The sequence below is a fragment of the Rhipicephalus sanguineus genome, chromosome 7 (assembly GCF_013339695.2).
Source record: "Rhipicephalus sanguineus isolate Rsan-2018 chromosome 7, BIME_Rsan_1.4, whole genome shotgun sequence".
Lineage (NCBI taxonomy): Eukaryota > Metazoa > Arthropoda > Arachnida > Ixodida > Ixodidae > Rhipicephalus > Rhipicephalus sanguineus.
The window spans coordinates 90,965,134-90,989,579 of record NC_051182.1 but is presented as its reverse complement, the minus strand read 5'-3'; the positions used below and the strand labels follow the sequence as shown (position 1 = coordinate 90,989,579).

Here is a 24,446-nt window from a genome sequence, read left to right as displayed (position 1 = left end):
TCGTCTATCTGGCGCACTTCGCGACGCAGAATGGTGATTCCCGTGACTCTACATACCGTAAAATGCCGAGCAAGCGCACCCCCTTCAGTGAAGGATAATCCGACCAGATTTGGAGGGGGGGCGCTTGCTCGGTCCCGGACCGAAATTCAAGATGGCAGTGGGAGAGCCGCTAAAAATAAAAAATGCCCATCCATGCTTTTAATAAAATGCTTTATTTATTTACTGTTTTTATACCCCCCCCTTGTCACTGTCAAACCATTGCAGCAGCGACCGGTTCGACCAATTATACGAACGGCCACATGGCAACGGAATTTCATAAACAACAATAGATATGCATTCAGTGTACTGATTGTTGTGGTTCTTTTTACACAGGCTATGCTCGTCTTGAAAACAAAGTGGCCGCAGGGGAGGATGGGGAGGGAGGGGGCGCTTGCTCGGTCACAGGCGCTTATTTCAGATCACCCGAAAAAGAGTAGGGGGCGCTTGCTCAACATTTTACGGTAGTATAGAACATTCTCCCTATTGGTCCATATACACGAAATATAAGATGTGAATTGTCTCCTGCACTGCTTTGCCATGCAGCCACCCATCCGCCCTTCCTTGCCTCGCATGACTATCGTGCGCGATCAACTGATTTCACTTCATTTTCTGTGTTTTCAACTGTGCAAACAGAGAAAACAGCATGTCGCCGAGAAGCGCAAAATCTTGATAGGCTCAACACTTAGTGCTGACATGGTACATGTGCTTTTAAGAAATAAGTCGCGAGGGGTGTAGGAAGGGTAGTGAAGGCGAGGAGGGAACCGCTCCCTCGTCTTTGAACGCGGGGTGGTGAGGGCCCTTCAACTATATCTGTTAGAAGAAAAAAGAAAGAAATGAATGGAATTAGTAAATTCACTACAAATTTCAAATTCCATTTATAGCTAAAGCCTAAAGGACTGGGTAAGAGCTTCATGCGTAAGTACAGCAGTTGGAGTGAGTATCACATGACAACGCTAAGTGCCTGCATGAAATAAACTTTTGCCATACCTTGGGTCTCCAGTGCGCACCTTAGCAGCTAGTTTCCACGACAAGCTGATGACTGGTTCTGCTTTACAGCTGAATGGGTTCATGGCCACCAGCGTGGATGTCACATCATCCGATGACTGCATCAGCACGAACAACAGGCCCTGCAAGGAACAATGAGGGTTGAGCAAGGCACCAAGCGCCAATCTTTGTCGTTTCATTGCTGCAGCTGGTCGCTCCTGCTGGAATGGCCAATGATGTCGCTTGCTCATCCGCGCCCGGCAGTGTGAGGGAAACGATTATGTTACACTGGGTGTTACCAAAAATTGTGGCAACTGTGCTCTTTGACAAATCAGTTTTGGTTTCCTGCATGGAATTAGCAGGACTTCATCAGTCTCTAGAAATGAGCAGTGTTGCCCTTCTGAAAATCTTAACGGTTATGAATTTCTTGTAACCCAAAACTTCCACTCTTCCATTGTATTCGAGTGGCTCACTGTAATGGCATAAAAGTTAATTAGTATATTTTAATTAAAGCAGCCCTGCAACACTTTTTGGAGATAGTCAGAAAATACTGCTGATCAGCAGATATTCTGAAACACCCAGTATAATGAATGTAGACATGCTTACATTGCAAAGCGCACCTCTTGCTCAGTTTGAGTACCAGGTATGTGTTTCCTATGATAATATTGATAATATGAGAAAGGATGGCACAATCATATACAGTCGACAACCGATAATTCGGACTCCTCGGGGAACGTAAATAAGTCCGAATTATCGGATGTCCGAAAAAACGAATGCGTGAGAAAAAAAAAACTTTTATTGGCACTTCAGGGTCCCGGTGGCCGAAAAAAGTTGTCAATGCGTTGCTGCACGCCCTTCCGCTTACGTGCAACCAAGTCCGCCAGTGTGATGTGATCGCTGTACGATGATGAGCTCGTTTCGTTCGTGAAGGAAATGCGTCTGTGCGGCGCACTTAGCGGTTGCACCAAGAGGCAGCATCAATGGCGGCGCGGCGCGTTTGGGTTCTCGCCTATTAGATGCGTGTACTACGCAAGCAACTGCACCAGGCCACATGCACTACCGAGCAGTTCACTGAAGACGCTTATCATAAGGCTTGTCAGCGATTGAGCCGTACTGGCGCGTTTGCCACCTACCGCCATCACGCCTCCATGCATTTCCACTGCTTATCCGTAAAGACATCGCCGCACAGCGCCCTTTGAATTTCTGGTGCGTTTCACCCCATAACACTTTGGCATTGCGACAAAGCTGACTTTCGGACTCTGCTACTGTCGCAAACAGGTCGACTCGTGAAAGTGCTGGTTCGAAGCTACGAGATGATAGACGCGGCAGAGGTGGGGGCTTCAATTATTGCCTTTCGGACCTGCAATTTGGGCAGAAAGTCCGAAAAATCGGACGCCGAAGAGTTTTAGCGTCCGAAATTTCGGACGTTCTTGTGCATTGACGTCTATGGGGCTGGTGACGGTGCCGCGAAAGTGTCAGAATTTTCGAGCATGTCCGGAAAATCGGGCGTCCGAAAAATCGGCAGTTGACTGTGTATACAGGGTGTCCCAAATAACATGCAGCACGATTTGAAAAAAGAGGAACGTCATTACGCAAAGCACACCTAGTGCATAATGTTGCCAGTATACTGTAGTAGCAGCCACTACAAATTTTTTTTTAATGAGGTTTACTTAATTAGTCCTAATTATGTTTCTAATCTGACAAATACTCACCTAATCATTAAAATGCCAATGAGGCATACGTAGGAATGCTCAAATGATATCTAACTGCGTTTTTTTCAGCAACGTACTAATTATGAGCTCATTTTTTCCGGTTGATAAAGCACGCGAAATATGAAAAATAGCATGTGACTGTGCTCCCACCCGCAAAAAGTGGCAGCGTAGTCTTGTCTTGGTACCTCACAGTGGTCCCATTTGAGGGCGCTGCTTCCCGATGCATGCTGCGGTCTAGTCACGTGCCATTTTTCAGATTCCGCGGGCTTTCTTTATTAGCCAAAAAAAAAAGCGAGCACACAATCAGTATGTTGTTGAAGTATGTGTAACAAGCGTCGAAAGCTGGGCAGGTTGGTAAGGTTTCATCTTCTAGCAAACTGCGCGGCAGATGGGACACAAAGAAGGAACGAAACTGCGCTAGTCTGTCTCTTTCGTTCCTTCTTTGTGTCCCGTCTGCCGCGCAGTTTGCTAGAAGATGAAACATTGTTGAAGGTAGCACAGTTAGATGTCATTTGAGCATGCCAACATATTCCTCATTGACATTTTAATGATTAGGTGAGTACATGTCGAGTTAGAAACATAATTAGGATTAACTAAACTGCATTAACGAAAAAAAAATTTGTAATGGCTGCTACTACAGTATACTGGAAACAATACGCACTAGGTGTGCTTCGTGTAACGACGTTCCTCTTTTTTAAATTGCGCTGCGTGATGTTTGGGACACCCTGTATATATATATATGATTCCCTGGATATATGACACCCCAGATATACAGTAGAACCTCGTTGATACGTTCCCGCTTAGTACGCTTTCCCGGCTCCTGCACTCGAAATCGTGAAAATTAAAAATAACTCAATACAGCTGTGTGTAATATGTCCCGGTTAATACGTTCCTGGAAAATACGATTATTCGGCAGCAACGTTCAGCACGGCGGAAAACTGCGGTCGTATGATACGTTTTGTGCTCAGAAACTCTCATTCAGGTGTGCAAAAAGGGCCCTCTCGTGTAAGTGGAACCTCGTTAATGCGTACCTGCCGGGAACGCCGCGTAACTACGCACTAAACGGTAGTACGCATTAACCACCAAGTAAAGATTTGCATCTCCTCGCGTACGCCATCGCCGCCAGCAAAGAAATAAATACGGTGCCACAACAAATATTGGCTAAAGTACCCATTGCAAAGCCTTTTCTTTCTTTTTGCCAAAGTGGAGAAAAGATTCTGGTACTCTCGCACGACAGTCCGATAGTGCCGATAGCGCGCTGTGGCGGCGCCAAGCAGCATTTCGGAACTATTACAGGGTCCGGTATACGCAGTGACCAACATAGCGACAGAACGGACAGTGTCGGCTTTCCGCGATATATGTGCGTGTGTCTGTACCGCGATCTGCTCATAAACGAAAACTGACGCAGTTCCAGTGAAACGCGGTACGGCTGCGTGGAGCCGATCGTCTCCTGGCTAGTTGCGTGCAGCGCATCGCCTCGGCTCACGCCGTCACTGCCGGGCCGCATGCTGTACCGCACGCGCGCATTTGTCGTGGGAGTGTTCTTCGTACCCACTTCGCTCCAGACCGTGCACAGATGCGGCGAGTAGCTTGTTCGGTTAACGCGGCGATGACGAACTTCCTGCAAGCGATGCGCACTCCGCAACGCTGTAGCTGTCCTGGCAGCGAACGGCAGCGTGTTTGGGTGGTCGGCCAATAAAAGCGTGCGGTATGGTTACAACAACGCTACGCTTGCTGTACCGTACTTGTGCGTTTAACGTGATAGTGTCAATGCAAAGCGGTTTCTCGTCGCCCGCGACCAGCAACGCTCAACTCCGCAACGGCGAGCTGCTTTCTTTTCTACAAAGCGGCGCGCGCTTGAACACGGCCCCGCGCAACGAGGCGGCAGCGATCGGTGGCCCAGCGCGTTCAGGTTGTCGCCTATTAAAAGCGTGCAGTAGGCTTAAAGTGGTGCTGCGCCGCACGCGTGTCCGAGCAGATATAGTAAGCGGGAAAGAACGAAGGTGAGGCGGCGGCCACCGACGAACGCGCCAGCATGACTTATCGCCGACAACCTTATCACAATAAGTATCTTCAGTGGTGCGATCTTGTAGTCATGCTGGCGCGTTCGTCGGTGGCCGCCGCCTCACCTTCGTTCTTTCCCGCTTACTCGCAAAGGCACCGCCGCAATCGCGCGGAAGTCGCAATCAGTGATCGACCGATCTACGCACTTCTCGAAAAGACGGAAAACCTTTGGCGGCACATTGTGGCGTCGGGAAGTTCAGCGGCGCAGTAAAATTTTATGGCACAAAACGTTATCGCGGTACGCAGGGTACGCACTACCCGGTAGGCGTAGGGCGAAGTACTACGGCTTAAGCGGTCAGGGAATGCATTGGGCTCTATGAGACTCGGTCGGGGATTCGTCGCAACTACGTTTTAACCGTTAGTACGCTTAAAGCGGGTACGTATTAACGAGGTTTGACTGTACTTGTTAAGCGCGAAGTGGCAGACAGCCGCCGCGTGGCGATGGCGGCTTCTCCGCAGTGCCTCCCCCCCCACGCTATTTCTGCTTTGTTCAATTGTCCCCTCCGCACTTTCTCTGCTTTGCTCCATTGTCCCCTCCGCACTTTCTCTGCTTTGCTCCATTGTCCCCTCCGCACTTTCTCTGCTTTGCTCCATTGTCCCCTCCGCACTTTCTCTGCTTTGCTCCATTGTCCCCTCCGCACTTTCTCTGCTTTGCTCCATTGTCCCCTCCGCACTTTCTCTGCTTTGCTCCATTGTCCCCTCCGCACTTTCTCTGCTTTGCTCCATTGTCCCCTCCGCACTTTCTCTTCTTTGCTCCATTGTCCCCTCCGCACTTTCTCTGCTTTGCTCCATTGTCCCCTCCGCACTTTCTCTGCTTTGCTCCATTGTCCCCTCCGCACTTTCTCTGCTTTGCTCCATTGTCCCCTCCGCACTTTCTCTGCTTTGCTCCATTGTCCCCTCCGCACTTTCTCTGCTTTGCTCCATTGTCCCCTCCGCACTTTCTCTGCTTTGCTCCATTGTCCCCTCCGCACTTTCTCTGCTTTGCTCCATTGTCCCCTCCGCACTTTCTCTGCTTTGTTCCACTGTCCCCTCCGCGCTTTCTCTGCTTTACTCCATTGTCCCCTCCGCACTTTCTCTGCTTTGCTCCATTGTCCCCTCCGCGCTTTCTCTGCTTTGCTCCATTGTCCCCTCCGCACTTTCTCTGCTTTGCTCCATTGTCCCCTCCGCGCTTTCTCTGCTTTGCTCCATTGTCCCCTCCGCACTTTCTCTGCTTTGCTCCATTGTCCCCTCCGCACTTTCTCTGCTTTGCTCCATTGTCCCCTCCGCACTTTCTCTGCTTTGCTCCATTGTCCCCTCCGCACTTTCTCTGCTTTGCTCCATTGTCCCCTCCGCACTTTCTCTGCTTTGCTCCATTGTCCCCTCCGCACTTTCTCTGCTTTGCTCCATTGTCCCCTCCGCACTTTCTCTGCTTTGCTCCATTGTCCCCTCCGCACTTTCTCTGCTTTGTTCCACTGTCCCCTCCGCGCTTTCTCTGCTTTACTCCATTGTCCCCTCCGCACTTTCTCTGCTTTGCTCCATTGTCCCCTCCGCACTTTCTCTGCTTTGCTCCATTGTCCCCTCCGCACTTTCTCTGCTTTACTCCATTGTCCCCTCCGCACTTTCTCTGCTTTGCTCCATTGTCCCCTCCGCACTTTCTCTGCTTTGCTCCATTGTCCCCTCCGCACTTTCTCTGCTTTGCTCCATTGTCCCCTCCGCACTTTCTCTGCTTTGCTCCATTGTCCCCTCCGCACTTTCTCTGCTTTGCTCCATTGTCCCCTCCGCACTTTCTCTGCTTTACTCCATTGTCCCCTCCGCACTTTCTCTGCTTTGCTCCATTGTCCCCTCCGCACTTTCTCTGCTTTGCTCCATTGTCCCCTCCGCACTTTCTCTGCTTTGCTCCATTGTCCCCTCCGCACTTTCTCTGCTTTGCTCCATTGTCCCCTCCGCACTTTCTCTGCTTTGCTCCATTGTCCCCTCCACACTTTCTCTGCTTTGCTCCATTGTCCCCTCCGCACTTTCTCTGCTTTGCTCCATTGTCCCCTCCGCACTTTCTCTGCTTTGCTCCATTGTCCCCTCCGCACTTTCTCTGCTTTGTTCCACTGTCCCCTCCGCGCTTTCTCTGCTTTACTCCATTGTCCCCTCCGCACTTTCTCTGCTTTGCTCCATTGTCCCCTCCGCGTCTCTTCCGAATTGCTCGATCGCCGCTCTCTGTTACCCACACACCGACCCGAAGGCAGGCGGCGACGCTGGCCATCAAAAAATTCAAACTGCTTTAAAAAAAAGAAGTATTTTCTGTAGCACTCGGCACGATTTTGCTGAGCATTGCAAATCCTTCATCCGTAGCTGGTACATAGATGCACACTCGTTCCACACACTTTTGTTCAGACCCCAAGGCTACAACAACAGCCAGGGGAACTAACAATGCGGCCAAAAGAATACAGGTTGTCGCGTCTCCAGTCCGTCACGGTACGGTACAAGACCTACGGAAACGCGCATGCTGCCGCTGCAAAACACGCCACGACACATAGCCATAGCAACGCCGCCATTGTGCCCAGTGAATATGGCCAATAATTTCCCCCACACTTTTCTCCCGGAGCGCGTTCGTTTTCGGGTTGCTCCACCTGGCGCAATTCCAGTCAGCGTTCGTTCTTCTCTGGCTGGGTAATTCTGCCTACCAGCCAGAAGCTGCCAGAAAAAACTTGTTCTGGGAGATATCTGGGATGTTTCTGGTTATCATACGCCATAACGAGACGATGTGCGCTCGCCGCCATCTTTGTGAGGACTCGACAGATTGCAATGTGGGCACTTGGGGACTTCACCTTCGGTTGCCATTACACCGGGCGTTATCTTTTAAAGCTCATTCCGCCGTGCGAGATGCTGCGATTACGAGTGGCGGCGAACATACCAGCGCATGTCTCAATTAAGACAGAACGCAAGCTGATCAGCGCAAGTGTGCGACGTAGTATGCGATAGCCGCGAACAGCTGTCGCTTTTGGGGACGCTTATCACTTTCGCAAGATTTCGCATAACACTGCGAAGAGTTGAGCTTGTTAAGCTTGCTGGGGCGGCAGTTTACTTCACGGACTGGGTGAGTCGCGCGTGGTCTTGCAAACATAGGTGATCGTATCTCAAATGCGTATGCTCGAGAATATCACTTCCGCTCTTCAGCAAACCTAGCCCCATATTTCCAAGCGGCAATGCAGAAAGAACCGACGCTCATGCAGGGATGCAACAGCCGCAATAGGATTTGGAGCAATTTTTGGAGCAGAAAAATGTAGCTTTTGGAGCACAAAAATCCAAATTTGGAGCACGTTACAAAAAAAAAATCTGACTTTTTTAGCCCGAAATCCCAAATTTGGAGCAGTATAACAAAGAAGGCTTATTTTTAGAAAAGAAAACAAAATACGTAAAAACCATTCAACGTAAGCTAATTCGTGCACAGTGCACGTGAACATTGCTATTTCAATAAAAGCAGTGTGTTGAGCCACCCCACAGTGCGAACAATGACTAAGTCAGTGCGAACAATGACTAAGTACACATTAGCATTTGCAGGACCTGTCAAATAATTTGACAGGCACTGGAAATGCTAATGTGAACCTGCGAACCTGGCAACCTGGAAATTTGGGAGATTCGTAAAGCAGGAGCAAGTGGGGGTAGTGAAAAAAGAAAGCTGGCATACGCTTTTGTCTATTGTTTCTCAAGGCCGCAGAAACGCCATACACAGCAGCTCCAAATGATTGCCAATAATTTTTTAGACGTCAGCAATCATACTAGTACTCGTAATTACACGGCACGTGCACAAATGAGTAATTAAGGAAGAAAATGTGCTGTGTCCCTGACAGCTAGTACCTAATAGCCCCTTCTAAATCTTGGTATGCTTTTCCGCAGGACACCGATGTACTGCGGCAAAAGAGGCTTAAAGGCCAACTCCGGCGATTTTTCGAGGTCGATGGATCTCAGTGAAATTCGCTGGGTACGTTCCTTTGCACGTTTCCGTCATTTGTGCCAAATTACAGGCTTGAGACATGCGCAGATTGTTTGCAAATGAATTTTAAAGATTGTCTGCAAACGCCCTCCTGGCTTGCCACAATTATTGGCAACATTGTGTCTGTGTTGGCAAGGCGGCGGAAGTGACGCAGCCGAGGGCACCGCTAACTTCGGCGCTTTGGCCGCTACAGCGAGCGTCTGCTGTGCAAAAGGTGACAGACAGCGTTGGTTTGGCCGGCGCTTCGCTGGTCGTCCCGGCTGTCACAGTTTTCATACTCTGCGCCGGCGTGACCGGCATGCCTTGCATGACTTCCGGTTCGTTCGTAACAACGTCTACGTCATACGTAGACAGTACACTCAGTTGGGTTTCTGTTTCGGTGTTGCGCTTTTTTGCTTATTTAAAATTATTCTCCAATTTGCCGAGTATTTCTGCTATAGGGCCCGTAACAGGAGCGTCTCAGGAACATAAAAGCACCATTACTTTGACATGGCCAAAAAATCGCCGGAGTTGGCCTTTAAAAGCGTTCTGCACGCAATACAACAAGCATCAGGAAATTTGAGAACTACTGTCCTTTTCTATTGCGATAGCAACTATATGGACACTCTCGACGAGTTTTTGCCATCATCTCCCGTATAAAGTCCAAACTGATAACATATCCCTGTGCATAGTATGTTCTACCGCGGGTAAAAGCGCGCGAATGCGGACAACGAACGCGGCTGAAGCAGATATCAAGTGAGCCAGCCCATCTCCGTCGCTCGGAGGGCGCATGCGATAACACCACTCCGCTCGGGAAGCCTGCCATCAAAGCATAGAGGAAACGCCCCGCCCGTCTTGAACGAGCATGAAAAGACGCGAGAGGGGTCGGGGGTGGGGGGGAAGGGCTGTCTCCCGAGTAGCAACTTTGAACTTTGATTCTAAGGCCGCGGTCGCGATCGCTGGCGCGCGCACTATCTCAGCAGCCATCAGCGAGCGGCTTGTATATCCTGCTACATGCTGCGCTCTCAATGCGAAGACAGTGTGCAGAAAGAGCATCTTTCCCTGGAGCGGCCGTATTCTCTTACACCAATGTTTTGTAGAGTTATGCGAGATCGGATACAAAAGAGTTTGCTGCCAGCCTCACTTCATAAAACATTACAATTTGTTGCTATCGCATTCATTGCTTCGTCCTTGCGGTGAAACTGACTTTTTTTTCTTTCGCGAGGGGTTAGGGTTAGGGTCTGCGCGTCTGTATCGCCAGATGACGATGCCCACACGGCAGATGACCAATGCGGCCTCCATTTCTTGCTCAAATTTGCGCAACTGAGAAAATTTTAAGCTGGTCGGGCATTTTGGTGCAGCGTGGTGCAATTTTAACCAATTTCACGGTTTTGGCTCAGCCTGGCGCAAAAATAAGGAATTCTTTCAAATTGGCGCAATAGGTGCAGCTGTTGCACCCCTGCTCATGCGGCGCAAAGTTTCGTCTGATGACACGGCGGTAGCATTTCTTTACGTTTACGCTGGTTGTCCCAGAGTTCGATTTTGCAATATTCGGGTTGTCTCGGGATTTCAACACACATGACCATGACGTTATTTCCGGTCAGGACCGGAACTAACTGGCTGACCTCTGGCTGCCAGTGAGATGCCAGGAGTTCGAAAATCGAAGAGTCCCTCCATGTTTTTTTAGAAATAAATGTTTTTTTTTTGCACTTGCACCTCAATATGGGCTTGTCAGCCTCAATTTTTACTCGATTCGGATTGTACGTTTTCCCGGATCGTACGTTTATTTTCCGTGTTTTTTTCGGAAACGTATCAACGAGGTATATGTACAAGCACACGTAATGGTTTATGGTTATCATATTATGAAAGAAATGAGTATAAGGGTGCAAAGAACAATATAATGAGTGGTATTTACGTGTGAATTAGCATTACAGATTACTCAGTGTTCTCAAGTTCTTTTCTTTATCTGCCAGCGAAAGAACGAGTGTTCACAACAGACAACTGGACCCCTAGATTCTGTAGAAGATTATGTATATTTGGGTCAAACACGAACAGGGGAAGCTTCGTCGTGTAAAAAGTTCACCGAAGGATAGAGATGACCTATCGAAACCAAACAGGGGTAGAAGATGTCCTAGCTGACACTTAAGAGATAAAAAATAGGCCAGGGCAAGTCACGTGTGTTCTGACGTGACCAGAGCAGGTCATGTCAAAATCTATGCGCAGTCATTGCTGCCAGGTGGATTTTGACACCAGTTATCCAGCCAGAGCAACCGCGCCTCTTTAGTGCTGGCAACATAGCAAAATGTAAACAATGTTCGATTGGCTTGTTGTGGCGTTCGGCGTCGCACATGATCACATTACCAGAGCCGAAAGAATCAAATGGCGTGCTGTAGGACGTCCGAACGATAAGTCGCGGTTATGCGTTACACTATTATGAGTGAACGAAAGAAGGGAATTTTAAGAGCTCGTTTCTTTGTCTGACACAACCTCAATGAAAACCAACAGACAATAAGGAAGGTATAGGGGACATTATTTTTACTCTTTTTAACTGTATTGCGGTAATTAGAATATAAACGTGAGGAAAGTAAAGCGGACAAAAAGGCAACTTGTCGCCGGCAGGGACCGAACCCCCAACCATTGGATAACGGGCCTGATGCTCTACCAATTGAGCTACGTGGGTGGGAGGTCATCATCCCACCCACTTTATCAGGTATTTCTGTGAATGCAAACCTGGCAGTGCTGGTCAGTGCCGCTCGTAGCCATGACGGCGAATGTGGTACACTCTTTGTTTTTCAGCTGGCGTCACGTAGCATGTGAATTCCCAGGTTCGCATGCACAGAAATACCTGAAAAAGTGGACAGGAGGACGACCACCGCCGTAGCTTAATTGGTAGAGCGTCGGTCGTGTTATCTGAAGGTTGCGGGTTCGGTCCCTGCTGGCAACAAGTTGTTTTTTCGTTCACTTTACTTTCTTCACATTTATATCCTAATTCCCACAATTAATGTTAAGTTAACCCCTTAAGTGCTTTATTTTTTTGAAAATTTCCCAACCAAAAGTGCCTATTTTTTTTATTGCTGATTTCGAATCTGATTGTACTAAAAAGCAGCTTGTCAATGTTGAAAAAATATTTGTACCACATACTTAGTCAAATCAAAACACGGAATAACGCAAGGGGTCCTGTTGCAGCTCCTGCACCAAAAGCGAGTTTCCTTTCTCCTTTTTTTCCCGTTTTCTCCTCGCTTCCGAGAGCAAACGAAGCACATTTGAAGAAACTACTGGATATATTCCATAAGGTCATCTGGCAATGACAAGTTGAAAGTCTTGTCTGGAATGGCCAAGAATGGAAAGTGAGGAGGCTTCACAGGAGGATTGTCCACATCAAGCAGGATCCACTGGCGAGCACTCGCGATGTTCGCTTCCGAGCTGTTTTCATCATCACCGGAGGAGAGATGCTCAATTCACCGCTTTCGCTGTCTTCATTTCCGGACACAAGATAAACATCCGTATCCGAATGATCATCACTCGAAGAAGATGACGAAAATGAAAAGCCTCGTTTTCGTGTTGACGAGCCAGTTATGCATGGGTGGTCGCCACCGCAAGCCACTCTTTTCATACAAAAACCGCGCTCTTTCCGCAGGAGAAAAATAAATTGCCAAGTAAATGCTGCCATCTGGTGGATTACACGCAATATAAGCCGTAGAAGAGCGCCTCTTGTCCTGAACGCTAGAGGGGAGTACCTATTCCCTCGTCCAAAGCAGTTAAGGGGTTAAATGAGTAAAAAAAAAATTGGTAATGCTTGCACTAAGTCGCGTAAGGCTTGAAACAGTGAAACCGAACAATTCTGAAGTCTAATCTGGTTGCTTCTAGGTTGCTGGTAGGCTTTAGCTAGGTTAGTATCAGCACGGATGTCCAAACTCCAGAACTGAGCGTTCGCACGTCTCATAGATCCACGGGCACGTCGTCGTTGGCGTAGGGCTTCCATCGCTTCGGGCTCTTCTCGCAGCCGCCATTGCCTTTCCCGTTCCCTAGTACGGCTGCTTCGCACTAGTCGTGCGAAGTCTTTCTACCTTTTCAAGTCTTTATTCTAGGGATGGGCGAATATCCGGGCATTTCGAATATTCAAACGAACATTAAAGTATTCGAATTCGCTTGGATACGAATTTAGATTATTCGAAATTTCGAAGTATTCGAAATGAACGAATATATGTATATATTTCACCACACATAACTCCCTGTAAAGATGGTTTCACTGCAGCGTCTGGTTGCTGCGCCGTGAAACCACCCAACCAGGGGAAATGTGCACTGCCGCGAAGCCACACTTCCATACCTGCCAAGTTTGGAGAAACGGAATCCGGGAGATTTACTCAACAGGGGGGGACACTGTCAGCGGGATTTTGCAGTCGCCGTTGACCTGTACAGAGTCCAAACCGTTAACATCGCTTACGTATCGTCTGTTTCACGTGCGAGTAAAAGCGCGCTAGCGCTAGGGACGAACGTGGTTGAAGCAGAGATGAAACGACCCGGCCGTCACCGTCGCGCGAAGGGCACATGTGATAACATCGCTCCGCGTGCGAGGCCTGTCGTCGCTTGCTTACCAGTTATTTCGTTGGACAAGGAACCATAAGGGGCGCCGTTGAGACGGGGACGGTCGCGAGCGCTGGAGAATGCGCTATCTGGACAGACATCGGTAACGGCTACCCTTTTAAGTGCTGGGCTTTAACACAAAATTTCGAAGGCGGGATAACTTGTGGGATAGATTTGTGTGTACACAAACGCATCATCTACGAAATAATAACAGCTGATATAACCTATAACACGTTTAGCATCAATTTTTAAATTGCGTGTAGCGCATCTGTACGCGAAACGTCCCACCTCGTGTCACGACATCAAACAACAGCCACCTGCATCACGAGCTAGTGTTGGCGCCATAATTCTTGCCAGCGCTCTCTCCCAGTGAAAACAGACCACACCTTTTTTCTGTATTTTTATGTACGCATCACAGGCAAGACGCGGCTGCAGCGATGCGACACGTTTGCGTTGGCAGCACTGCGGCACAAAGTGCACAGCTACTTCGTGCGCAATGAAACTGAGTCGAACCTTTCTACCATCACTAAAAAAAACAAAGAAGAAGAAGAAGAATCCTTTCTACTCCGTAGCCAGACAACTTTGCTCATGTGGCCAGACAAAGCACTGGACGCGTGGGGCAAAACTGGATTTCCGGGAGATTTTCCTATGACCTGTACAACCGGGAGAAACGTTCAAAATCCGGGAGTCTCCAGGGTAATCCGGGAGACTTGGCAGGTATGCACTTCAAAGTTAAATGTACATATTTTATTTTTTTAAGTTTAAAAGTATGTTATATGGGCTTATATGCACTAAGTCTAGTACAGTAAAACCTCGCTAATTCGAACTCGGATAATTGGAAATTTCGGTTAATTCGAAGAACTTCTGCGGTCCCGTGTTTTTCAATGCAAATTTTACCGGCTTATTTGAACAGCCCGCGGGGTTTCATCCGGATAATTCGTAATTCCCGCCGGCAGCAACGGACGTGAAACAGCCTTCCGGCGACGCTTATCTCGGAGGTCATAGTAGTTGGAGTACCGGAAACGGTTAAAATGCGTTTTCCGTTTCGTGTTTTCCACGTTCGCGTTTTCCCGTTTTTCACGCATTCCGTTTCGGCGTTTTCACGTAGCTCGCGTGCTTGGACCCATTCGCCGTCTTGCATTAGTCTTGTTTACTTCGCCGCCTACGCCTGCATTTGCCGCGTGCGAAGTCCTGACCGCTGTTGGACTCACCATGCCGAAGTACAAGACGCTGACGCTGCGGGAGAAGGTGTCCTTAATCGAGGAGGCTGAGAAGTCGACATGCACTAAGACCCAACTCGCTGAAAAGCACAAGATGCCCTTGTCGACGCTCTCGACCATCTTGAAGAACAAAGAAAAGTTGCTCGAGGCATATGGGAAAACGCATTCGTCAAAGCGATCAAGGATTCGCTTCCCAACGTACCCGGACGTTGAGGTCGCTTTGATGAAGTGGCTGCAGCACGCAAACGCAGCTCATCTTCCCGTGAACGGCACCATCCTTCGGGAGAAGGCCGATGACCTGGCACTGCGCCTTGGCCACCAGTGGCGGCGCCAGTGGGGGGTTTGGGGGGGCTCCAGCCCCCCCAAATTTCCGCCTGCCCCCCCTTTGCCCCCCCAAGAGCAAGCATAGTCAAAATACAATGCATATGTTCCCAGCCTCTCTGCCCCCCCTGAAGGAACCCACTTGTCGTGGGTGCCCCCCTAGTAAAAAAATCCTGGCGCCGCCCCTGTTGGCGACGAAGGCTTTAAGTGCAGTAATGGTTGGTTCGCCCGATTTAAAGAGCGAAATAACCCTTACATACTTGACCGTGGTGCGGGGAAAGCGCCGGCAGCGCCGACACTGAACGTCGTTGACGACTGGCACATGCGTACGCTGGCACGCTGCTTCAGGAGTTGGAGAGGACGACGTCTACAACTTGGATGAGGCAGCCTTGTTCTACAAGATGCTTCCCACGAAAACATTTTGCTGCCAAGGACACCACTGTCTCGGGGAGGAAAGCAGCCCAAGGAGAGAATATCCATTTTGTTCGGCGCGAACATGTCCGGGACACGACAAGCTTCCACTGCTCGTAATCGGCCGAGCGGGTAAGCCTAGGTGCTTTAAGAACGCGCGCCTTCCTCGAGGGATGTCGTCATGTACAGACACAACAAGAAGGCCTGGATGACGGCGGCGCATATTCGAGGAATACGTGCGGTTCCTTGACCGGAAGTTTGCCGCCAAAGGGCGGAAAGTGCTTTTTGTTATCGATAATTGCCCGGCCCACGGGGACATCAGAAACCTGGAAGCCGTCAAGATCGTCTTCCTCCCTGCGAATACTACGGCCATATCGCAGCCGATGGACCAAGGGGTGATCCTGCAAACGAGGAAGCTTTACCGCCACCACCTGTTGAAGCGGGTTCTGCTTTGCTACGACAGTGGAAAGCAATACCACATCGATCTGCTTGGTGCGATCTGTTTAATTGCCTTTGCCTGGAAGGAGTTGGAGTCAAAGGTGATCAGGCGCTGTTTTGAACATGCCGGGTTCCGCAAACAAGGTGGCGAAGATCTTGATGAAGATTGCAGCTCGTCCGGCCTAGACGACGAGGGAGACTCGATGTGCGCCCGGATCACCGACTCCGGCGACGGCGAGGGACTAGGCTTCGTGGAGTATTCCAGTGTTGAGGCGGGGGTCCAAACATCGTACGCTGATGTACACGAGGACGTTGTCGACACTGGGCTAGACGGCGATGATGGTGACGATAACGAGCCCGCCCGCGCGCCCTCTTGGCTTCAGTTGTCGATGCCGTGAACACCTTCCGCAGCTTTGTCGAGTGCAGCGGTGGTGACAGTGAAATGCTGAGTATTGTGAGCAGGTTTGAGAACATGGCACTTGGGGCGGCGAACTACCGCAATAAGCAGTCCAATATCACCGATTATTTCCAATAACCTTTTTCTCGCAGAGAAAAAATATGTGATTTCATCTTGTAGCGCTTGTTTGCTTTTTTTTCCTTCATTTCGGTTAATTTGAAAATCCGCTTAATTCGAAGAATTTTCGCGGTCCGGCGGCCTTCGAATTATCGAGGTTTTACTGTAATTTTTAAATTGTAGCGTATTGTACCACTTATAACTTGCACCCTACTGCTATTCAAATTTTTATACTATTCAAGGTTTCTTCCACTTCATTCCAAACCAAAAAAGTTACATTCACTCATACGTAGTTCCAATTCTTGAAAATATTGTGCAAGGGTCATGACGAAAATGCTAATTTTTCTTAATAATATGTGGTGAGTACTATTCAAACTATTCGATTCGAAATTATTTGACCAAATCACTATTCGCTTCGAACCTCAAATTTACTATTCGCCCATCCCTACTTTATTCCCATTATTTTTCTCTATTTTTCTCTCTCTCTTCATCTCTGTATCTTTCTCTCTCTCTCTTAGTGAGCCAGTGTTGAGTACTAGTGACATTTCCTCCTCCTCACCATCACATCTTTCCTCCACACGTTCACTTCTCTTTCCCACGCTCTTGCTATGCTATACAGTCTACGCTCGTTATAACGGACCCGCATTCAACGGACTTTCGGATACAACGGACCATTATTCAGCCTAAGTTTGGTCTGTGTATTAAATTAATGGAGCGAAGTTCGGTTTTAACGGGACCCGCGATACAACGGACTATCGGCTACAGTGGACGAAATTACCGGCACTTTTTGTCGCAATTGGGCGCATAAAGCGGACTTTTGCCATGTTGACGCGGGCTGATAACAGACTTCACCACGCCGCTCTCTGCGAACTAAAACCACGGTAATTTTAAATGGCAGCTGGCAACATTGGTGGCTTCCGGCCAAGCCAAGCCTCCAGCCAAGCCAGTCTGAGAGCACGTTGGCGACTTTGGTTATGCACGGACGTAGCTAGTTGACGCTATTTTGTCGTTGTGTTCCCGTGCTTGACTGTTCTGTCTGTTCGCAAATTTTGAGGTAATGGCCTCCAGAAAGCGGAAGCAAATATCGATGACCGACAAGCTCAAGATAGTAAACGCGGTCGCTCACGGTGAGAAGCAGGCGGACATCGCAGTGTTGAAGTGTTGCAGCTGAGTGAAATGCGGCGCAAAGTGATAACAGCATCGTTAAGGGTGCTCACCAATCGCTGATCACTAATTTCTTTTCAAAGTAACTGTAAATAAAAAGTTTGTGTTTTGTATTAGATGTTCGTCACTCATTGCAGTAACGTGTTAGACATCGCGACCTATGTTTTGAAAGCAAGACGTTCCGGTGCTCCGAGCAGGTGAGTTCTGCTGTCAAATTAGAATTTAATGCGAGAGGTGCCTTGGTGCTGCTCAGTTCAGAACTCTCAGATGAACTTGGGGCCGTCCGGCGATCCTTGGAACGGAGGGGGAAGGGGGGGGGGGGCTGCGCTCCCGGCAATAGGCGTCCCCACTTCAGCAGATATGCCTTCCCGTCCTCACAAATAAGAATTTTATTCGAAGCCGATCAAAAGGAGCGTATGAAAAAGCCTACTAGAAACGTTTTATTTATCGGGCTAAGCTTCGTTGCTGAGCAGAGCCACATGGCGTCCCTGCATCTACTGAACGGCACTGCGCTGCAATTTTGTTAATAACCGTTGCTAGTGATTAAGTCTTTGTAAACATGCTGGCGAATGCACTCAGCGTTCACCAGCAGAACTAGCCTGCTGCTGAGCGAAATCGGAGCGATCGTCACACGGTAACGCAATCCCCCCCCCCCCCCCCCCCCTCCGCAATGTTTGGATATTACGGACTTCGGATAAAACGGACTCATTTTGCCGGATTATGATGGTCCGTTGTAACGAGAGTAGACTGTACTATACAAGGGGATGCTATGGTATGCTAGCGTGCCTGGATAGCCGAGTGGTTAGGACACTCGCGTTCGGATTGAGGGCACGCGGGTTTGAATCCCGCCTCGTGAAGAATTTTTCTTTGGCAAGAACTTTTCTCTTTCCCTTTCTTTATATCTTTCTTTCCGTCTCTTTGTTTGTTTCTCTCTCTCTGCACCACTTCTCGGGGCTATTACAGGCTACACTGTAGTGGGATCTGCCTAAATTCTGTGGCACGCACCCGTTCATGATGAGGATGATAGTTTTCTGACAGGCCGCACACACAAATTACGGCTAGTTTACGCAGCTTCGCTGTTAAAATAATGTCCCCTACACCTTCCTTGGCTGTTGGTCTGGTTGTTTTCATTAAGACCATTACGAGTGGTGGTGTTGCAAAGGTGTCCGAATAAACAAGCACATCCTAATTTCCAGCATCCCAATGAACAATTGACGACTGCATCACGTAATGTTCCCGTAAATGTGCTCCTCCGTCACGCTCACGAAAGCCCAGCCCAGCAAATGATTTCGTGCGTGGGGCCCATTTAAGACAAATCGCGCAAGATGCCACTGTCACGGCGTCTCTGCTCACCCTGTCAGAAGAGCACCAGGAGATGCGCTGCAGGTCTGCAAACAAATCTGGCTCATGGATCATTTTCTTCACCAGCACCCTGTTGTTGCAGTCCCTGGCCAGAACAAAACTCGCACACATTTACACACCAGGACACTAATACCTGGAAAACTATGGGAGTTAGTAAATGATTTGTGGGGTCACAGCACTGAGAGGGGTTGTGCGATACTTATAGAATGTGGCATAAATTTCTAAAAGCATGCTCAGGGCAGATGCCTCTTGAAGGATACATTTCGATTTCATTAACAATTACTTATCTTTAGGTGAAGCACACAAGTAGCCGCAAACTTGTAAAAGAAAAGACCGGCAAGCACTAAGTTGTTTTTACACTCAAACCTCATTATAAAAAAGTCTCATCTGACACGAAAATAAGTTTGTTATATCCGAAAATTTGTTATAAATGTATATTCGTAACACTATATATATGACAAGACTATTCTTCATTTACTTCATTATACCCGATAATTCGTTATATCCGTGTTTGTTATACCAAGGTTTGAGTGTACATCATGGTGACTTCAGCTACTTCATTATCGCCGATATTGCCTGCTACAGGAACTTGCCTTAATATAATTGCCTGAAGTAAATATTCACCTGTTATCACTTCACCATCAAACAACTTTTAACCAAAGGTTATAAAATGCAGGAGATTAACTTCTTTAGAATTGAAACAGAACCTATTCTTCATCAAACATTTTTTAACAATATTCACTAAATAGTAAAACGACCACAATTTCTGCTACAATGACATGTTCAAGACATTTGGAAGACATGTAATACACATGGGGCCAGTTAACATGCCACCCTCTCAACATCTTCCTTCAATCCACGAATGTGGCACAGTTAAAACTCAATGTAACGAAACCAATTTTACGAATTTCCTGATCTAACAAAGAAATTTCCATTCTCCGGCAGGTACCCAAAGGGTTCAATGTTCCCATCCACTCGAATTAACGAAGCTATCATGGCACAAAACCTGATTGAACGAAGTTTTTCTGGAATTAAGTCATTAAAAAATCCAGTGATTCTTTTCCCGATTTTGACAAAGATGGGTTTTCCTTCGGGCGCGTGCTGTAATGCTGTCGCGTCACAACATCTAGCTAGTCACAACCGCAGTTTTATTCTGACGAGGCTGCATGCCACGCTCATGCGGGAAACAACGAAATTAACAGTCAGTGGCGATTTTACGTACCAAACAACACTAGGGGCGGTGGTGATTTGTTGTCCCTATAAATGTTCGAAATGGAACATAGTGGGCGCTTTCGTTGTTTCGTGGTTTATGCAACAGATGGCACCGATCACCTGCTCGCACAATCACTGCATTCATCCTCCCCACCTTTGCATATCGGCAGCTTGTCACAGCTTCATAGCTTCACGTGACGGCCTACCACGCCTGTATCACCCGTGTCAGTGGCAAATACCGTATATACTCGCATAATGATCGCACTTTTTTTTCAAAAAAATTGACACCAACTTCGGGGTGCGATCATTACGCGGGGCAAATTTTCCGCGAAATAATATTTCGAGCACCGAAAACGCAAACAAGTCGCGTATCAGAATTCTTACGATAGCTATCATGAACATAACCAAAAATAAAAGTAGAGTAAGGCTTACTTTTGTAATAAACGCACACATTATGCAGGAACTACATGCATTGCATATTGCCCTTTAACTTTTTCATTCACTGACCCCCTAACTTTCAGTCAGAGTCTGAAGCGTCACTGGCGTGAGTGTCGTCGCCGCTCGATTCCCTGTCGGAACCGGCAGTGTCATCGCAATCCCACAGACGGTTTATCTTCCGTTCCGTCGAGCGCGTTAGATATGCCTGTATTCTGATTTCGTTGACGCCGAAATGCTTGCCGGCAGCACGGTTGCCGTGCTTGAGCACGTAATCAACCGCCTTCAGCTTAAACGCGGCAGTGAAACTTGCGTATCGCCCCATCGTGAACCGGCACTCAAATAAGCAACCACAAAGCACACCACCACGGTACAGAACGGTGATAAAAACACAGCGATGACGGCGACGCGGCTTTTTCAGGAATTATGGGAATTCGTCGGCAGCACGTTGCTGCGGGATGACAACAAGTCAACCAACAAGCGGCTGCCGCTGTAACACTGCGGGATATCAAAACCACGTGATGAAAACAAACATGACGGCTGACGGAGCTAAGTGAACACGTTTTTTCTTGTGAGTCATGGAGGTCGTGAGTGCGTCATGCGCATTAAAACAGTTTCTTCCATCGAAATAATGAATTCTTTCGTTTAAATCGGTAAATCTGCGGCAACAGCATAGCCATGTCCGCTTTTAGAGGACAGAAACAGAGATGTGTGTGTTCAGCTGCCACAGATGTAGAAACACGTGGCGGGCATGTGGTGAAAACTACGGCATTTGTCTTTACTGCTATCCTAATACGGCACGTTTCCACCAAGGGTGGGCAAAAATTAGGAATCTGTTTGGTGCGTGGAGTTCACTTGGTGAGTCTTGAAGAGTGTTTAACGTAACGTTCGACAGATGGTAAACGTGAGGATCATCAGCTAGACTTGGCACACGACATACCGTATTTATTCGAATATAAGGCGAGGTTTTTTTCCGAAAACTGCGGCCTCAAAGTCTACCCCCGCCTTATATTCGAGGTAAACATCAATCATTGCTTCGCAGTCGGGAAAAGCACACTATTATTTTATTTGCATGAAATGTAAATAATTCCGAATATTTAACATTATAACTTTATTACATGTTTGTGCTGCAACCAAATAGGTCATCGTCAGTGAGAACGCGGGAAAAAAAGAAAACGATCTGACGGCAGTGCCTTCGCAAAGGCAACGGCCGAGAATGACGCGGGCTCCGAGATCGGCAACGGTGCGTCGCGGAAGTCATAAAAAAAAACTCAAAAATAGCCAGCGAAAATCCAGTATGTTTCAATCCATAAGCCGAGTTTAAAACCGCAGCTATTCCGGCCATTTTTCATGTGCGCTTGCATGCAACTTGTCTTTTGCGTTCCCTCGCTGGTGTTGCGTGTAGCGGCAGCCTCCCGTGACCTTTGTTAGAGTGTACTCTACCGTCGTTCGGCGTGGCATTTTGACTGGATTACCTACGAGAACGTTTCCGTTGTGGCTATGGGTCATGGCAAGTCGTCGTTGTCATTACGATGCGGCTTCAAAGAAAAGTTATCACCGATGCCGAAGCTTTGGGCAACTGCGCTGCTGGTCGGAAGTACAGCGTCCCAGAAAACAACGTGCATCGTTGGAGAAAAGAGAAGGGGGCCCTCTTTGCCTGCGCTGCGACGCGCAAAGCTTTCCGGGGGACCGCGCAAGGGTGTGTTTCCCGAAGTGGAGGCAAGTCTGACTGAATTCGTCAGACAAACCAGGAGCCGTGCCTTGACTGTGACAACGGAAATGCTACAGGTGAAGGCCCGAGAGTTCGCAAAAGATCGCGGCATCTCCGGGTCGCAGTTCAAGGCCAGCCGAGGCTGGGTGCAGAAATACATGAGGAGAGCCGGTTTCTCACTTAGAAGGCGGACTTCTATAACGCAAAAGCTTCCCCGTGACTACGAAGAAAAGCTGCTGTCTTTTCAGCGTTACGTTATCGGACTGCGAAGAGAGCGCAACTTCCTCCCGCGGCCAGATCGGGAACGCGGACGAGACCCCGATATTTTTTGACATGCCGTCGGCGCAAACGGTACACACGAAAGGTGACCGCCAAGTGCACATACGTACCGCGGGGTGCGAAAAATCGCGGATCACCGTAATGTTAGCTTGCACCGCCGACGGGCACAAGCTGCCGCCTTACGTGGTGCTGAAGAGGAAAACGATGCCAAAAAATGAAATTTCCCTAAGGGCGTGCACATCCGCTGCCAAGAAAAAGGCTGGATGACTGAGGCACTCGTCATCGACTGGATTAAAAACTGTGTGGTGCCGGCGCCTCGGGGCACTGTTGGCTCGCCAATCAATGCTCGTCCTTGACGCTTTCGGGGGACATCTGACCGAGGGGTCAAGAAAAAGCTACAGGAAAGAAGCCACGATCTGGTTGTCGTCCCCGGTGGCATGACGAGCCAGCTGCAGCCATTGACGGTGTGTCTCAACAAGCCTTTTAAGGACCATGTAAGACGCCTGTACACGAATGGATGGCCTCCGACGAAACAGCTTTGACACCGTCGGGCCGTTTGAAGCGTGCATCTCCGTCGGTAGTGGCTCGCCTGGATAGCCGATGCTTGGCAGCTATACCCGACGCTATGGTGGCCGCTTCTTCAAGAAGTGCTGCATCTCCAACTCGCTGGACGGCACTGACGACAGCGAAGTTTGGGAGTGCGCCAATCGACAAGGGAAAGCAGTGATGCTCAGATGATGACAGCTTCGTGATTATGTGGCATCACGGCTGAATTTCGCGAACTTCAAAGGTGGGAATTATAATAAAGTTTCTGGCGGAGCTCTCGCCTTATATTAGTGTGCAGACTTTTTTTCCTTTTCTTCGGTCCTTCAACTCCCCCCTCGCCTTATAATCGTGACCGCCTTATATTCGAATAATACGGTATTGCTGCGGCAAGTTCTGGGTGCGATCATTACGCAGGGAGAAAAAAATATCGAATTTTGCCGACAAAATTTAGGGGTGCGATCATTACGTGAGTGCGATCATTATGCGAGTAAATACGGTAAAATGCCGCGGTAACCTTCGGGTTCGCTACGTTACAATTTCAGATTTCGGAGGACCTAAAAATCCCTTTCTTGATTTTACGAACTTCTCAATTTAAGAAAATAAATCGAGTGCAGTCACGCTTCATTAAATCCGAGTTTCTACTGTATGTAGTTCTATACTATTGTCAATATTGGAGAGTGCCCTTTCTACGACCTGCCCATTTCACAATATAAGTAACTTCAAGCAATGACCCTTTATTTACGGACATTACTTGAAGCAATTGTAAGATGCAACGTACAAAAGTGAAAGAAAGCTACGCTTACCACACGTAGAAGATGTTTGCAGAGTTCCCAAGCAGTGCGTCGGGCTGTCCTTCAACACGGACGAGTGAGTCAAGCAGGTTAGACGTGCGTCCCAGGGCGTCAGTCTCATCGCCGAGTTCTCCACGCAAGTGACGCAGCCGATGAACGCGCAACAGCGTCGCTCCACCCGTTGTCCTCAGCGCGGTGGCGAACTGGCCCTCTCGGCTCAGCTTGGCTATGCGGTAGATGCGTTGGCTTCTCTTCAACGAGAAGCCACTGGTGGTAAAAACAGAAGGGAAGAAAGAAAAGCAGAAGACAAGGGTTGGCTTAAACTAATACCATATTCAATCGAGAGTAACGTGACACTTTACTGAATTATCGTCACTTTTTCAACTGTCAAATTTATTTATTTATTTATTTATTTATTTACAAATACCGTACAGGCCATGCAGAGGCATTGTTTAAGGAGGGTCAGATGCAAAAGTAAGAACAATGTAGGTTAATATCAAAAATGAAGGCAAACAGACAAAGATAAGGACAACGTAGGACAACATCAAGAACAATGGCAAGTACAGCAAAATAGCAGGTGTAAGCATAAGGCTAATGATAACTAACATTAGATCATAAGACATTATGACTCAGCAAGTTTGAAAGACAAAAGGGGAAATGCAGTTTGTTGGACATATGGAATGCATACGCAGTAAACAAATTGCACAGATCGCTGG

General features: G+C 48.2%; 2 protein-coding genes across 2 annotated transcripts in view; one reads left to right on the top strand and one right to left on the bottom strand.

Moving 5' to 3' along the window:
* The window catches only part of LOC119399593 (mitochondrial thiamine pyrophosphate carrier), a 173,542-nt gene that overhangs the window by 24,460 nt on the left and 124,636 nt on the right, over positions 1-24,446 (top strand). The window lies entirely within an intron of this gene.
* LOC119399592 (uncharacterized) overlaps positions 1-24,446 on the bottom strand; it is a 50,112-nt gene that overhangs the window by 3,849 nt on the left and 21,817 nt on the right. Inside the window, exons 7-9 of the mRNA XM_037666396.2 lie at positions 23,743-23,997; positions 18,748-18,841; positions 1,027-1,166 (exon numbers count right to left, since the gene is read on the bottom strand). Of these exons, the coding sequence (XP_037522324.1) occupies positions 1,027-1,166; positions 18,748-18,841; positions 23,743-23,997 (489 nt within the window). The remainder of the gene's footprint in view (positions 1-1,026; positions 1,167-18,747; positions 18,842-23,742; positions 23,998-24,446) is intronic.